This window comes from Pseudonaja textilis, chromosome 3 (assembly GCF_049901715.1).
Source record: "Pseudonaja textilis isolate UNSWEBS1 chromosome 3, rPseTex1.2, whole genome shotgun sequence".
Classification (NCBI taxonomy): Eukaryota; Metazoa; Chordata; class Lepidosauria; order Squamata; family Elapidae; genus Pseudonaja; species Pseudonaja textilis.
In genome coordinates, this window is record NC_141992.1 from 43,460,921 (window position 1) to 43,479,069 (window position 18,149).

The 18,149-nt window shown below is 36.9% G+C and overlaps 1 protein-coding gene across 6 annotated transcripts in view; it reads right to left on the reverse strand.

The window, feature by feature from the left end:
* SRGAP2 (SLIT-ROBO Rho GTPase activating protein 2) overlaps nt 1-18,149 on the reverse strand; it is a 243,082-nt gene that overhangs the window by 38,619 nt on the left and 186,314 nt on the right. For all 6 annotated transcript variants that reach the window (XM_026715646.2, XM_026715644.2, XM_026715645.2 and 3 more), the window contains exons 11-12: nt 6,562-6,646; nt 3,578-3,605 (exon numbers count right to left, since the gene is read on the reverse strand). In XM_026715646.2, coding sequence (XP_026571431.2) covers nt 3,578-3,605; nt 6,562-6,646 — 113 coding nt within the window. The remainder of the gene's footprint in view (nt 1-3,577; nt 3,606-6,561; nt 6,647-18,149) is intronic.

Here is an 18,149-nt window from a genome sequence, read left to right on the forward strand (position 1 = left end):
ACACCTCCAGATAAGATAGAGCAGGAGTGTCCAGTCCTTGGTCTGTGGATCAGCCCCACTCCATGGAATGCCAGAAACCAGATTGCGCAAACAAGTGAAGCCCCATCCGTGGGATGCAGGCAGCACATGAAACCATGCCTCTCTGGTCCACAGAAAAACCTTTCTCCATGGAACCAGTCCCTGCTGCCCAAAAGATTGGGGGCCACTGATACAGAGCAGTAGTCTGTCAAAAAATAAGGTAGTTTTCCATTTCCATTTCCTTCTTCTGTTTGTTTCCCGCTCTGGTGTCCTATCAACCTTAGTATATAAATACAATGCACACCTTTTAAAATCTTACATATTTACACCCAATTTTCTTATTTTGACAACAGTTCCATAATGGTTAACAATAATTAACCTAATGTTATTGCCCCAAATCAGAGATGAATGACACACACACAAAAAGATTGATCTTATTTACTGTCTATTTGTATATACTATTATATGCTTATTTGCACATACAATGGACAAATAGATGCTTGCAATTACAATGTTTTTCATGAAATTTATTTAGAAGCTCAAGATGCTCACTTTTTCCTATTATTCTTTAACTGAAAGCAACAGTTAATAGAAGCCCTTCTCTATTGTTTATGTTGTTAGATAAATAGTAATTTTGATAAAAAAGATTGACAGGGATGGACAAAAATGTATGGATTAAATCTTGTTTACTTCTTCGTCTCCTGTTTGAGATGTCAATGGAAAGTATCATTGGGGTGTGAGATAACATAAATGACAGAGTTTATATATTATGGCTAGCCAGAATATGATTGATTTGCTTTGGTGTTAACTTCCTGAGTTGCTTGGCAACTAAGGTTTAAATATCATGGTCTAGTGGAAAGTGGGAACTCAGTCATAATAACAAATACAGAGAACACAATGGACACTGTTCTTCCAATTCAATTCAGAATATTGGTCCTTACAATGGTCTATGCTGGCTGCAGAAGCCACCTATTCAGATTCAACCATTTTTTCCCCCAAATTCTCCTTAAAATGAAGCAATTTTCCTATAGCTGTGCACCATTGGTAGAAGGCAACACTTAGCAAGGATTAGTAGTCAACATACTTAATCTCAAACATAATATAAATGGATTCTCTAAAAATGTTGACAACTTTCTCCTAGAATTTGGGGAACATGAAATGACAAACATGGAGTATTGTGGCAATATACTATTGAGATAATTAGGCTAGATATGAACCATCAGCTTGCCATTCATTTGCCATCCTGCTCATTATTCTTTAATTCTGTAATTAAAATTTGTTTTCAGCTGTCCATATTCAACTCAACTTGAAAGTAATGAAAGCAACTGGTGATAGGTCAAACTGACTGATGTGTTGTTTGCAGTGTTTTTCAGGGTATGGTTTTATTACTTTATGAGTGTAATTCACCTAGAATCATAAGGGGGTGGCATACGAATGGCTGCATCATTAAATAAATAATAGTAAAAAGGAGCACCCCATTTTATCTTTTTGGAAATCAGCTCTGATAGACTCCCCCCTGCTTTTGCCTCCAATTCACTTATTTTTGCTTCCAATTCAGTTATTCCTATTCTGACAAATGAATTGCTGGAAATAAAAGTTACTGGAAAAAATAGTATATAATTCAACTACTTGCCAAAACAGATGCATGATGAATTTGAAAGAAAAGCAACCTTTCTTGTGCTTAAGAAACATTTTTAATATTGTGGTGTGTTTTTTTTTAAATCAAGACTCAAGAAAGACTCCAGATGCTTCCTCTGTTGTTGTTCTCTCATGTGCTGTTTTTATCTGTGTTTTTTTATTCTTTGTTTTTATACCTTTTGATAATTGTAAGTAATGAGAAGTTGCTGGTGTCTTGTTGTTGTTGTTATTATTATTGGATTGGAATTCCAATATAGTCCCAATAATAGCTGAATTATTATTAATAATAAATGAAAATGGCGGTGATGCAGGTTCCTCTTACAGGCAATTTAAGGTATTTTCAAATGTTGATCTTACTACCACCATTATATTTAATACTGTACCACAATGAATTGTATTTCATTACTGCAAGTGTCAGTTCCCAATTAGGAACTATCAGCTGAGCTTGATTTTTTATTGTATTTATATACTTGATTTATATCCTTATCTTTCTTTCCACAGGGATATATAAATCAAAGTAATTATTCCAAAACAGCTAACCTTTTTTAAAAAATACAAACATGTGCCATATGGACATACATCTTTGCTTCTAGGCCAACAATAATGGCAATTTGGAGATTTGTAACATTCCACAGAAGACCAATAAAAAGTCATTTTTTTCAATTATCATTTCCACATATGAGGTGACATTTATGATAGAATGATTGATGTCAGGCCCAGTTATAACAAAACGTTTATTCTCTTCACTGATTTAATCCAATTCTCTGTCAGACCAGATGGGGTCAGTGGGGTAAAATGGAAGAAAACCTCTGTATGATTGATCTCTCCCCTCCTCTGTTAGGCAATCAAAAGCACTTCAATATTTTTTTTCAGGGCTTTTTATCCTACTGGATAGAGATGAATCTAGCAGAGCAGAGTGCTATCCTGAGAAAATCTAGAGAACCTAAGATATATTATTGGCTAAATAAACAAATCATAGGCTGGGTTCACAATGAGCTAAACCAGAATTAAACCAATCAACCATTATGGTTTGTAAGGTTCATGGCTTAGCATGATGTGAGAACTCAACCAGTTAAAAAAATGCAGCACAGTAAAATGTTATTAATCTGAATCTCTTTCTTTCTCAAGTGCATTTGGTAATTGGAACATGTTGTGGGACTCTCCCAAGTTAAATTTTGCTTTTCATTTAATTTGGAATTCTTTACCGATGTTTCCTCCTGAGAAGGCTACGGCATACTACTTCTATATCTTTGACAAGAAAATGTACAGACATTTCTGTTACATATCTAAGTCAATCTGAAGAGGACTTTATCTTTTAATGATATGTCCCATTTTCTACCAGCAAAAAAGTTCTGAAGCAAAGGTGAGGAAACAAATAGTATTATGGTCTCAAAATACTTATACAACTATCGCAATCTTTTGTGGCTAGGTGGACAATTGGATAGAGATATCCACTGCTAGTGTAAAGCCATTATCAAATATAGTAGCTCCTTCTGACCTTAGACTGACAGTCAAATGATATGATCAATACTATGCAAATCTCTGTAACGATCTAGTTATAATCCATCAAAATTCCAAATTCAACAATGCATACCAAAGGGAATACATGGCCTGACAACAATTTTTCACTCTGAACCATAGCCAATTCTTTTGTTTCTGATGAATATTCTAGTTTACAAATGGCCTTATCGCCTAATATCATGGGGGTTGGGGTTATTTTGGGTGGGTGGGTGGGTGGGCTGCTCCAAAGGTTTCTAAACGAAACCAACATTTCCATGAACATTTTATAAAAGAGAATTAAAAACCTGTGATGCCATTAAAGAAATGATTGTTTGGAGTTGAATTAGTTAACATTTGGTTTTCAGGAAACTCCTGTTTTGCCTGTTGGAAGATACTCAAACAAGGAAGCTGCCACACCTACCTCGCAAGAGAGCAGTCAGTCCTTTGACCTGTGATGAGAAAAATGAAAACAAATTATGTTTTTAAACAGAGGGGAAAATTTTTGCAGGAGAAAAAGGCATGTGAAAAAATTTGAAAGGGAACTGGAAGAAACTACAGTATTATGGGAGGGAGAAGACACACAGTGGCTGATTCCCCTCTAGCTCAGTCATTTTTATCAAGAAGATAAGCAGCAAATTAGGTAATATGGAATTCTTAGTGCTCTGACCTTGGCCTACTAGCTTTACTCTACTGTGGTAGAGTAAATAGGGCAAATTATTACATATAAATAGGCAGCAAATGTCACTCCCATTCATATTCATGTTACCTAGTTGAATAATGAAAGACAACAATAATGAAAGCTCAGGGAACACCAAAATCTCAAAAGTTCAAACTTAGTTACTGATATTTTTTTCTACTAGATCAGGAAATGTACAAAATAGTTCTTAGCTGTCTGAGGACTTGCCTTGCTCTTTAGACACTGACTTGCTATACCTGCTAGAATTGTTCAAGTGTAATAAGAAGACATGGCAGGAAGTATGGCATTTCTTTCTCTTTCTCAGCAAGAGATTACTATTTTTCAGAAATCACTCAGAAAATGTGCACAACATTTTTAGATTTATTAGCATGGAATGTTCTGTCAAATCTGGTCACGCTGGCTGTGGATTAACTGATCTTTCATGCCATACCTCTGGAGAGCTGCTGGTTGCTCTACAAGGTACAATGTACTAGCAGACTAGCTAGTTCAGAAGTCCATAGTTTTATTATTTCTTGTCTTTTTATTTATTTATTTTTAAATCCACAACTATTTCAAATGAGGAAAAAGACACCAAACTTCAATGCCCGGGGCATTATGGGCAATATTTAAAAGGATCTCAACTTACAGTGATAGAGAAGACACACGTTATTTGACAGATGACAAAACTAAGATAGCTTTCTCTATTGCAATGGTATTGATTTATATCGGCTATAATATTTCCCCCAAGATCAGAAATGAAACTAATCAAATACAGCTAATTGTTAATCATGGACAATAAATAACACATTTTAAACAATCACTTTCCCACTCCCAGGAAAAAAACTTAATTATTCAAAGCAGTTCATATTTTATAATAACATTATATTAAACTAGAGTTTCTTACCGTTTGCCCCATTTCCATTACAGAATATTAATATGAATATAACTACATGGCTTTAACAACGTCAAAAGGCTTTAGTATTAAATAAACAAATGCAGGTAAAAGATAGGAAATAATTATTCTGTACTAAAGAAACCTACTGATATGTTCTATTAATGGAAACTACCATGTCCAGAGTAAAATAATTTACGAGTCAGAAATAGAATGGGGCAGAGAAAACAAATCAATACTGTTTGCCCAAAGCTAGATAACCAGTAGTATTTTGCAGTCTGTTGAGCAATCGCTAACAAAGAAACAATGCCAAAGATTTCAAGCAAGCAGTTTCTGGTCCTACAACATTTATCAATAATGGTTAAGATTAACATCTAAACCCACTTCAATTTATAACATTTTGCTTCCAACATTCCTGCCAACCCAGATAATTCCATTTATCTCTTTTTAAATAGCTTAGATTCAGGACTGGGATCTTTGTGAGCAACATGAATTCACAAAAGCTTTACTAAGGACCAGAAAAAGAGGTTTTCTGATTTTATGAAATCAGGCAAAAAATACCTTCGGTGTTTTTGATGCTCTCCTGGCAGGGAGTCAGTTAAAGGGACAAGCAGGTTAAGAGAAGCAGTATGTTAGAATGCAGAAATCAGCAGTGATTCAAGAATGTGGTTTGTCACAGGGTCAGCTTGAGTATTATATGGTGATACTCAAAGGGAGGGAAAATGCTCAAAGAAAATAACCTTTCTGACTTGTTTTACTTTACATGATAGCGGAATAATTCCTTTAACTGAAAAAATCTTTTTTAAAAAATATGCATACTGCTTCATTTGACTTCAAGTGGGATGAAGAAGAACAGTTTTGGTTTATGTTTTTGGTTAAAAAAACAAATATTTTCATTTGTGTATTCAGGCCACAGAACCCTTTCCAAGTCATCTGCATTACTTCTCCTAGACTTCTTCACAGTCTGAAGAAATAAAAATGTCAAGTTTCTATAATAATTCCCTAAATATAAAATATATACTTAAAGCTGCCTGTGCTTGGCCAGGGGAACCTAGCCATATGGCTCAGGGAAAGATTTAATAAAAATCAAAGAAAGTTCTGCAAAATATTGGTTCACTGCAATTTAGAATAAATTTTGTGATTTACATTTTCTCTCCAAAGACTTGAATGCTGTAAGTGGAACCAGATCAATATGAAGAGCTACTTTATTGTTTGGACTTGATTCTTGCAGTTAAATTAAAAGTGAATGCTATTCTGCCAACTTATTTAAATTATCTATCCTTGCTCTTCTCAGATTATGAAATGGCATCTTTGCTTCAGTCACTGGCACCAGACAATTAATTCCAACAATAACCATTGCTAATCTATTCATTTTATTAAAGTGCCAATAGGCTAGATGCATGCCAAAGTACTTTTTATTTCTACTTGAAAACACCCACTTTTCCTGTGTGACTGAAAAATCCACACAGACATGGGAAGCAACCTTGTTCAACAATAAAAGTGCTTCCCTAATGATAGAATATTTGCACACCATGAGGAAAAAAATGATTAATTGCAAGAATTTACCTAATTTGATTCTGTAGATATGCTGAAATGGGAGGGGAAGGGAGAGAAAATGGTTTCACTTAAACAAATAGATGTTGCACATTATTGGCTCATTAAGCACTTCCCTTTTGCCATTACTTAAGCAGCACTGCAGGGATGGAATAATAAATCCATAAAACATGACTTTGTCCACTTAGCATTGATAATCCAAGATTGTTATGCTCAGTCAGCTGCCTAATTTAGTAATTACAAAGGCTGGGCTGACACACAGACAAGCAATTCTCATGCTTACTTTCTCCCAAAGTCTTCTGGAGGAGATCATGCTTGGCCTGGAGCTTGGTGATGAGATTCCTCCCTTCCAGATATTCCTTCAATTTCTAAAAGAAAAAAGAAAGAAAAAAAAATATCTCTGAAGAATTAAAATTTATTTCACAAATATTTTAGAGCAATAAACCAAGGAATCAGAAAGACTTAAAAAGAGTCAATATTCTGCCATGTTCCATTTGAAAACTATTATGTGAGAAAGAATTTGGAACAAATTAACCACTGTGTTCGGTGTTACATAATTAAAACCAATATAATTACATTTTTTTCAATCAGAAATCCCTTGATGGCACAGTAGTGTAAGCAAACTTTTGTGGATCAGATCAGAGATGGCAGTGTTGCTTCACGTAAGAAGAACCAATCAACACTAGTAACCTTAATGTCCGTCCTTCATTGAATGATTTCATCTTTATTTCCTCTGCCTTGTTCTATGGCTTTTAAAATAGGATTAATAGTAATAATAGTAATTAATTCAGACTAAGAGTGGTAAAGTGTACAGGTGTAACCCCATTAATAATGAAGCAAAGATATCTGTATGCTGACTGAATTCCTTTTTTCTTAAAAAAGAGTCCCATGTAATCCAAATTAAACATACAATGCTTTAAAAGAAAATATATATAATCCCTGGAATATCATATATCACATGGATACTTGAGACAAAGCCCTCTCAGATCATTGAGGATTCATCTAATCCAGCTTTCAATTAGCACTCAATTGTTTCTGGAAGAACATAAACTGTAGCTGCTATTCAATAATGGAAGATATGCTGCCTATAAATATGAGGTTGCCCTGATACCCAAAGGTGCAGAGTTTCCAGTGTGTTTTTTGTCATTTTGGTGAAAGTAGTGAGTTCCTATGGAACCTGCTGGATCTACCCTCTCTTTGCATTTTGTGTAATTTGTGTGATGATATTGTTAACAAGTAACATAAATGGACACAAATGATTTTATTTACTTATTATATATGTACGTTTGCCAAAATTTGCTGTTCAAACAGATATTCAACAATAAAAACATAAAAGAACAAATTACAAGAAAAGAGAAATCAATTCTGAATATAATAACCTCCAGCACCTTTACTGTAATGGACAATATTATTTCAACAGTTAATGAAATAGTTAATATGGAAAATATCTTTAATTTTACAATTTATTGAAGGATGTCTGGAGGAGGGAATTCCAGAAAATGAGGTCCATCACAGAGAAATATTGTCTACAGTTTACATCAATCTCACCTCTGATAAATATGGGATACTCAGCACCATAACTAAGACAAATATATTTGGCAGTTGTGTTATATGTACAGAATAAGATCTTTAAGATATGTAGAGCTTTAAAAACTAAAGTCAATACTTAAAATTGTAAATGTTGCTATAAATCAGAAAACTACAAAAAAGAGCGTGAACATAAAATATGCATACATTAACACCACGTCAGAATTTGTAAAGCACTGAAGATTTGGATATGTTCCAACTCCTGGGAGATGTGAGGTTAGATAGCTTGTTGACAGATTTTTCCTCAATTGCTTTGTTTAGATTTATTCTTGTCAACCATTGTATGATTTCACCTTACTATTTTTAACATGTTGTTAGCTTCCCAGATTCAAATTTGTGAAATCCACAACCATATAAATTGTTTTAATACACACATACATACATTTAGGCCACACTGGTCAAATTGAAATGTCAATTAATCCCCCAGTGAAAAGAAGTTGACACAACCTCTGCATTTAGAGTTAATGCAGTATTTGTCAGTATTAAACAACAACTTCCTAATTTTGCTATGTGAACAATTTACACAAATACTTAAACCCATGACCTCACCTCTTTTAGTACAATTAAAGTAAATTATCATTTGAATAAAATGTGACACCTGATGATAATGTGGACACATCAATGAATTTTTCTTGGCAGCAACATAGATTGCCACTGCTTTCTCCCCAGAAAGGTTTACTACCCTCCCCAATCTAGCCTGAAACTCTGGTTTTTTCAGGTGGCCTTCTATCAAGTACTAGACTGGTCCCATTTTTACTTAGCTTATTTCCCCTTTTTTTCAGAGATCAAGGGATATACATGGGGGTTTATTATATTTTATTCTTTCAACAACAATCTTATTAGACTGAGAAACAGGACTAAAATTGTTCAGTGCTTTTTCACTGAATGAGTTTTCTCAGTCTTAACACCTATATAAAAATAATTATTTACAAACAAAATTTTATCCTACATGAGGACAAAATCACCATAGAATCCAGCTTGTCATTCCTTATGAACAGATATGCCAATTCAGATCATGAGAGAAGCATGAGGAAGTGCGAGAGTTGCCTCACCCAACAGATTTTCCATAGTAATAAGCTCCAGGGATTTATTTCTAGGGTTTTACTCAATCATTTTAATCCTTGGTAAGATCTTGAAGATCTACAGTATTCGGATTATACTTTGCATGTACCCATTTATATACTGATCTTCTTATAAAGAGCTCAAGGCAGCTTCACAACAACAACTCTATGACAATCTGAAAGTGGACTTAAACTTTGATGTCCCTAATTTAAGCCTACATCTTAACTGTAATATAGAAAAATATATTGTGATGACCATCTGAGACCATCTCTAAAGGACCCCATAAAACTGGGCTGGTTACAAATTTCATATTACTCACTTAAAATATTTGAAATTATTTTCCTAGAACTTCAAGGTTACAGTTCTTTTCTTCTTACAATATGTATGAAAAAGTTATATGAATTTCAAAAGAACATAAAAGGTTTATGCCCTATTCAAGTAAAGTGTTCTTGAAAAGTGCTCAATGGAAACTCCTTAATCTTCTTAGCTGACACAGACTTCATTAAATACTAGAGGTGTCTAAGTATCTATACTGTTGACACTTTGATGTGTGTATTCTTTATTCAATATTAGTTTAAATGTTTTATATTTCAGTGAACTGATTAATTACAGAATTACAGGTGATGGCTTTTCAAATTGATGGCTAAACAAATAGGGTTAACCCCACTGCTTTAAAGAGCAAATTGCCAAAAATCAGAGCAATTAGGTTTTTAAAAGGTAGTAGAAATAAATTTTTGAATAAAACAAAACGAAATTTGTATATTGTGTAATGCAAAATTAAAACAATTCTCAAGATAAGGATAAATGAACACTAAAGCAATCTGCACTTCCCTGAGAGATTTAGGAAACAGTTTGCCAAAGCAGTGATTGGAGCAACTTTCAGCATTGATATGTTCACAGTTCAATGGCTTACTCCCTGCTGTCAGTCAAGACTCCATTAAAATAAATACCCACCTGATAATAAGGCAGGACAATTGCCTGCCTGGAGCCAATTTAAATTGAAAGTGATATTCTGAACCCTCAACTATTAGGTCACCTTAGGAAGATATTTTTAAAAACCCACAATGGACTCCTATTATTCCAAACATTTTGCTTCCAAATAATACATAAACCTGATGCTGGTTTATAAGTAAATGAGGCCTGAGAAAAAATAAATCATACTGTGTCCCGTTTTGGGAAAGCAACAAATTAAGATTCACACCTAACTAGAACGATAGTGTTTTCTGATTCTTTCCCCACCCACAAAGAAAAACTTAAACCTATTTCCAATCTAAGATCTAAGATGTTACGTTCATCTGACATGCAACTTTGAAAAATATTTGGAACCCAACACTTCTTCCCCTTTAAAATGGGACTGATCAATGTTTCAAAATGAAAAGGTATATTATATTCACTTTGAAGGACAGGACAGGACAAGACAAGGGCTTGAAACTGGTCAGCAGGAATTTTTGTGTCTCTAGCCAAAGACAGAAATTTTATAAACAAGGGACAGAAAGCAGAAACAAGACTTGGAAATGAGTAACCAAATGGCTATTGATACAAAAAGAAAGAGTAGCAAGATTCACATATCAAAGAGGGTATCTATGTCAAAATTGAACAGCCCCTCACTCAACAGGGAGGAGGGGAGATATGGCATCATCTATCTCCAGTCTACAACACAGACCTTTCAATAGTTCCAAGAAGGCTCCACATCCATTTGCACTACTCAGGTGACATTGACAACACAGATAAACCTCCAGGTGGTCTGTTTTCTGGATGGTGGTTGTCCTTTGTTTATAGGATGGGCTTGGGCTTGGGTCTGAAGGGGATTGGCAGTGGTGTCCCATGTTGTTTTGGGTCTGGTGTTGGTTTTCATGGCTGGGACTCTGTTGGTGAGGGTTAGCTTCCAGATATCTGGTAGGCAGGAGGTATTGTCCCATCTATTCATGTTCTGGGGGTGTTTCTCTATCTCGATGGCTTCCCTGATTATTCTCTTGCTGGAGTGTTCAGTGTTGGATATTAATTTGGTTCCTTCAAAATTAATTTCATGTCCTGTGGCTTTAAAGTGCTGGAAGAGGGAGGAAGTATTTTCTTCTCTTCTGACTGCGTTTTTGTGTTCTGCGATGCGTGCATTTATTCTCCTGCTGGCTTGTCCAATGTATGTGGCTGGGCAATTGTTGCATGGTATTTCATAAACTCCTTGGTTTTCTAGCTGGATCTTGTCTTTGGGGTTTCTTAGGATGTTGGCTATTTTTTGGTCATTGCTGAAGGCTATCCTGATATTGTGTTTGTGGAGAATTTTGCTGATTTTGTCTGTGGTGCCTTTGATGTAGGAAAGGAGTGCGATACCGTTGTCTTGTTCTGTGTTTTGGTTTTGGGGTGGCATCTCTTTTCGGCTTAGATTGGTAATAGTGTTTCTTTGGAATCCGTTGGAAATTAATATGTCAGTGAGGGTGTGTAGTTCTGTTCTCAGGTGGTATTTGTAAGCTAGGCGTTTGGTTCTGGAGATGAGGGTCTCAGCTACAGAGTTGATCTGTGCAGGGTGGTGATGGGATTGTGCATTTAGGTAGCGGTTGGTGTGTTGTTTTTTTCTGGTAGATGGTGTGCCCTACGGAGCCATTGGGTTTTTTGTAAATTAGGACGTCCAGGGAGGGAAGTTGGTTGTTGGTTTCTGTTTCCATGGTGAATTGTATAGACGAACACTATACAGAAGCTTGATAATGGCAGATGAGATTCTGCCGAAACATTGCTACAACTTTAAAAGCACAACTATAATGACGTGGGAAAATACCTGAACAAAGCTGAATCCATCTGTCTGTCTGTCTGTCTGTCTGTCTGTCTGTCTATCTATGTTTCTAATATGAGTTGTATCTCAATAATAATAAATTTATTATTATATTACTAGTATTATATTGTTATTATTATTCTTATTATTATAAATATTCTTATTATTAGTGTATATATGTATGTAAATATATATCAATATAACAGATAATTTAACTGGATATCCCAATCAGCCAAATTGAGAACGCCTAGAAGGCCAAAGTATTAATCACAGGCCTTCAGCAGTTTCCCTGCACAGGAGGACACTGGCCTAGGTGCTTGCTGTTGTGCCAATGGTTAGGGAGAACTGTGAGGGTTAAGCCAACAACAAGAATAACAGATGGCCTCAAATATAGTTTAAAACGAGGTTGCAATAATTCCTTGGGGTTTTTTAATAAAGACCCTCTGATCAGGAATAAGAAACTACCCCACACAGTTTACAGAAGATTCGCACTCAGCCTGGCCACATGGTCCACCTACAACAAAATGACGACTGGATATTATTTTTGGCACGTGCGCCAGCAGCAATCTCCCGCCATGAGAAGAGATTAGCTCCAGACAACTTTCCCTTAGTACTAAACGGCTAGGAGGGATGAAAATAACCAGGCATTTAAGCCCTTCACCCCAGGGTGGTGTTCTGGGAGGAAAACAGCGATACAACTCGGTTGTGAGCAAGAGAAACAAAATGCCGTTTGTTTGTTAAAACGGCACGGCTATCGCTATGGCAAGGGCAGGGCTAGCGGTTGTGGGGGCGTGGAACGAAGCCCAAGCCTCCCTCCGCTTTGGGGCAGCACTTCCCAATACAGCGATCACTGATGGCCAGATGGAAAAGGCAGTGTGGGTAGATCGTTAAGCAATTTGTTGAGAGAACCTGAAAGACAAATTGACTGTCTCCAAACCTGAAAAGAGAAATTTTCCTGTTTCGGCTAAGGAGTAATGAAAAAGCACTGCCTATCCCTCATGAGGCTGAGCCAAAACTGGTGAACGCTGGGGAGGAGTCCCATGGAGGAGGAGGAGCGTTCCACAAATTAAGCCCAGCCTAGACATGCAGAGACTGAAGCACCTCCCACTACTGAATGCTCTGAACAGCTCATGGGAGAACTTTCCATTCCCCACCATACAGTCAGAGCAGAAGTTTCTTGGATGAGAAGTGAAATGTCTTCAAAGAAAAGCTAACAAGTCCTGTTGCCTTTTGGAAAAAATTAAAATAAAAAAGCATCTTTTGGTATTCACACCTTAAGACTTGCAATATACCAAGTGTTGTAATGAAATGTAAGAATGACTTTGGAAGATTGGGGGGTGGGAGATGCTTCCTAGGAAACAATGAGAAGGAGGAGCCTACTACTAGATAATGTGCAGAGAAAGACATTTAGATTCACCCAAACTGTTCAGGCAATAAAAAGATTATGCTTTCAGACTTGCAAGATTCTATTACTGTAGTCTTACAATAAAGTAGATGTCATCTCCCCTCCTGCCCTGTTTAGTCTATCTGGGAGTCTGACAAATACAGAATTCCTGGGTCTGGTTAGACATCAAATTACCTGAATATATGGCTTCCTAATGTTCTGCAATAAATCTACTTACCTAACATTTTAAGTCTGCTTTATAATGTAAATAATGTGGAGCAGGGAGGGAAGCTAACTGCCATGCCTGCTATGAAGTCTTGCAATAAGTTTTGCCTTCCTGGCCCCTGACTGGAGAAGGACAGCCTGTCCTCCACTCCAAAGATTAAAAAATGGCTACAGAATCTCTTACAAACTCAGAGACTATGGTTTAGCTCAATAGTCCTTATTCCAATGTAAGAATGAAGTTGCAATGCAAATGTACCAGTTAACCCAGACAATGAACAAGAGATCGAACATAATTTGCCATTAATATTGGTTCAAGGCTTTCAGTTTCTACTTTTGAAATCCTCCAATGCCTTCTCTTCCTGACTATTCTATTCTATTGTGTAATAGACATCTATACAAATTTATTAACTTCCTCACTTATTTTTGAATTATACATCTCTCCCTAAGACTTGAGGATTTTCTCACCAATTTCCCTTTTATAGGATTTATAATCGGTCTGATGACCACAACAGCTGCAGAATGAACAGTTTGCTTTCTGATACCGAATGCACTGGATTTGGACAACAATTTCATGACCTTGTTTAGGACTAACATTTGACAATTCTATTAAACAGGTGACTACCAACTGTGAAATTTGCTGCCTACAACAGGACAGATATTCTCAGTGCAGCAATACTCTAAAGAGTTTGGCTGCATTAATTCAATCTGTTTGAAGTTGACGGAAGACTTGTACAGGAGGGAGAGGAAGATTCCACTTAATCTCTTTCGTTCTTATCTTCTTCCCTTCCACCCTGACTTCAGAATCTTCAGAAGCAGAACCAGTTTAGCAAAGCTATATTTTCTGCCATGAAAAACTGAACCAATATTTTAGCCCTAAATATCACACTTGTGAAGGAAGGGGATATTTTGCAAGCAGGTGCCCAAATTGCTCCAAATCTAATCTATAAGCCTGTCCTATCAGTGGAATTCAAAAATTTTTACTACTGGTTTTGTGGGCATGGCTTATTTTGTGGGTGTGGCTTGTGGTCATGTGACTGGCTGGGTGTGGCTTGGTGGTCATGTGACTGGGTGGGCATGGCCAACTCAATGTCACTCACATCAAGGGGTGCCTCACCTGGCCCCTCCCCTCCCAGCTATTCCTTGTCACCCAGCCTCAACTTATCTATAGTTCTGTAAAAATGTTGTTCACCTTTTTTGACTTTATTATCTACATACTATAGATGTAATTTCATGGACCACTGAAAGGAGGAAATGGCTCACATGCTTTATCCAAGAGTGTGATAGGCAACAGGCTTTTAAGGGGCTGCCACAAAGAAAGGGGGACAATGTATTTTCCAAAGAAGCAGAATGCAAACAAGAAGCAATGGATGGAAACTGAACAGAGAGAAGCAACCTAAGACTAAGGAGAAACTTCCTGACAGTGAGAACAATTAACCAGTGGAACTGCCTGTCTCCAGAAGTTCTGGGTGCTCAATCACTGGACGTTTTTAAGAAAAGACTGGACAGCCATTTCTCTGAAATGATATAGGGTTCATCCCAAGGTCCCTTCCTAAGTATTATTCTGACACCTTTCCCAGGATTTCTACTCAGAGTTTGGCATCTTCAGTTTTCTTGCCTGAGCTGGGGGTTGGACTAGAAGACCTTCAAGGTCCCTTTCAACTCTTGTTAAACACATGTGTATTTTATGCTCTGGACTATTGACATTGAATGCATGTAAACTCTGAAAAATATGTGGTAGCCCTGGGCAAAAGAAAGGCAGAAAAATCACTCTAGGTGTAGGGACAGTGTAAAATATTAACACAGGATAAATAATGGAACAATTAAAAATAATAGCAGAGTTTTATCTCTGTCTCTCTTCCTATTTTTCTTTCTTTCTCTACCTTCCTCTTTCTTTCTTTCTTTCTTTCTTTCTTTCTTTCTTTCTTTCTTTCTTTCCTTTCTCTCTCTCTCTCTCTCTCACACACACACACACACACACACACACAAAGAGAGAGAGAGAGAGAGAGAGAGAGCACTGAACAGACAAGCATTTTGGAAGCAGCTCCTTTAAATTTCTCCAAGGCTTTAGTGGATTCGCCCACCCCCTGTCAGACTGCACTCCTTCTCACTCCAGCACTTTAACTCACAAGGGGAAAGCGATACTTGCAGCATCCATGGGGAATCCTTGGAGAAGTTTTTAAAGGACCTGCTTCCAAAATGCATTTCTTTTACATTGCAAAAGTGCTCCAAGGCTCGATTCACCCCCACACCCTCTGTCAGTCCGCACTCTTTCTCACTCCAGACACTTTAACTCACACGGGGAAAGCGATACTTGCAGCGTCCATGCCTTTCTTCCTTTCCCTGGGGAGAAAGAGGACGTGGGGAACGGAAAGCTAGGAGAGTGATCGCAAGTGAGTGACCGGGTGACCGGGTTGGGGGTGTAGCCAGCCAGGGATTGCCACCGGTTTGGCGACCCATGCCAAATAACTGCTACCGGTTCGCCCGAATAGGTGCGAACCGGTTGAATAGCACCTCTGTGTCCTATCCTTTAAGTGTTTAGAGGCTTGAGCTTCAGGAATTAATTAAGCCTATATGTGTGATTCAGTCACTTAATCATTCCTGTAATGCTACTGACCTAGAAGGGCTCAGAAATAAAACTGCAAGTCCTAATAGCAGTACCAATCTGGTGCCAGTCTGTTATAGAATCCTCTACTGAAGGAAATATGCTCTTGGTATGTAACCTGGTGGATTGCCCACTTTCAGTAATGCTATCAATGCCTAGCTTTAATGCTTAGGACTTATATTTGAGAATAGTATACTTGCTATTAGCAATCATCAACAGTCCACACAATTTTATTTAGCAGTGCTATTGCATTTTTTAAAAGAATCCTGGGAATTAACTAATGTTATCTCCCAACAAATTCACTGAGATGAGAATAAACATATGTTTCTCCAGCTTGCAAACTCACAACCTACAGGACCTCTTCCATTCCCCAAGCTTCCTCTCTTGCCTGCAAACTACATAAGCTGTGCTGATAGTTTGGAAAGTAGATAGATAGCATGGATCTGCCCTGCCATCAATTATGTGACTATACAATCAACCTCATTTAGATCCCCATAAAAGTCAGCACTGACCTACCTAAAGTACTGTTGATGAAAACTTGCAGGAAGATTTTGTCTGCCCATAATCTTACCCTGCAAGTGTTGCTATCTTTTAGGGAGGTCTCTCTTCATTTGGTCCATGATTCATTCTTAGCGAATTAAGATGTGTGGACATCTCAACTCCCATAATTCTCCACCCATTAGTAAATTAAACTCAAAACGTACACATTTATTTCCATAAAGAACAAGCATGAATATTATTGAAGTGTTCCAGCTTCAATATCTATCAGTAAAATTGATTCTTAAAGAGTGGAAGATGTTTGGGAGTATGGGGATGGGAAAGTTCTGGAATAGATGATAGAAGAAGATAGAAACAATTGTGAGAATTTTCCACTTCAACTAAAAAAAATGGAAATCCTCTCCTCTCCTGAAATCTCTACTGAAAATGAGGAAGAGGTTGAGAAAGCAGAAAAGGAAGGGAATATTTTCCAACTCCAGCTAAATAAAAGGTGAGAGAGACTTGTCAGCTCCAGTTGGCTAAACAATGGAAGGCCAGACACAACACTTCTTAATCTTTCCCAAATGGATGGAGGGGAAGGCATGGTCAGCTCCAAAGAAGGAGAAGATAGAGAGGGTGATACAAGGATTGAAGCTACTGTGGCAAGATTCCCATACCCCCCCAAAAACCATTTTATAAACTAGGGACAAATAGCAGAAATCTTTAAGCTGAAAAACAAGTAGCCAAGTGGCCATTGCCTCAAAAAGATAGGGGAAAGAGAGATATGACTTAACCTTGAGACTAGCATATATACAGGATGGGATTCTTGGTTAGAAGATGACTCTCTTATTCCTCTACTTCTTAATTAACTTTGTTGAACTTGCTTGGGAATTGAAGTAGGGAGATCATCTAACCCGGTATAAAGCTTGTCAATATTGGATAGTAACACTGTCTCCCAGCTGCAGCATTACAGATAAAATTGTATATGAAGCTAGGCATTAAAATGCTGATACAGGAGGTAACAAAATTGAGATGTATGCCATTTATTAAAAATGTACCGGATGAAGCATTAATCTCAATTGGATGTCAATTTGATATCGATTACATTTTATGTCCTTCTTATGCTGGTATATAGAAGCAACATTTTGAAATATGTATTTTGAACTGTAAATGATAACAGTGCTAATCCAGCTACAACCTGTTCAAAGTCAAATAAAAGGACTTGAAATTATAGTGCAGTTTTCTGCTAGCAAGTTCTCTGATTAAAAAAGTGTCATTCTATACTATGGGAATCTTGTAGTGGTCTTCCTCTATAGTTGCAGAGCTATGAATATCATTCCCTTACTTTAATATTCACTTGTAGGAAGCAGCTGTCAGGAAGAATAAATAAAAGGTTAATGTGTAAACCAACATAGGTCTTCCTGCTGCGCTTTTAAAACTAAATGGAAATACTGCCATATGTCCTATATTCCTCTCATTTTGGTCTGCAAACATGTATGCATAACATATATTTCTGGAATCAAGAAAGCCACTTCTTTTTTTTTTTAAAGCAGCATGAACACTAAAGCAGGTATTCTGCTTCAGCAGAGGTATTCCCAGAATGCAATGGGAGAAGACTAGAGTATTACAAAGCTGCACAGTTATCAGTGAGTAAAAAAGGGAAAGATAATTGCATTCTGATAAAAAGCAGCACGACACTGATTACAATCATGGTTACAAATAGTTCCATAAATCTTCTGGCTCTCATCAAGACTAACAAAATAAATTAAT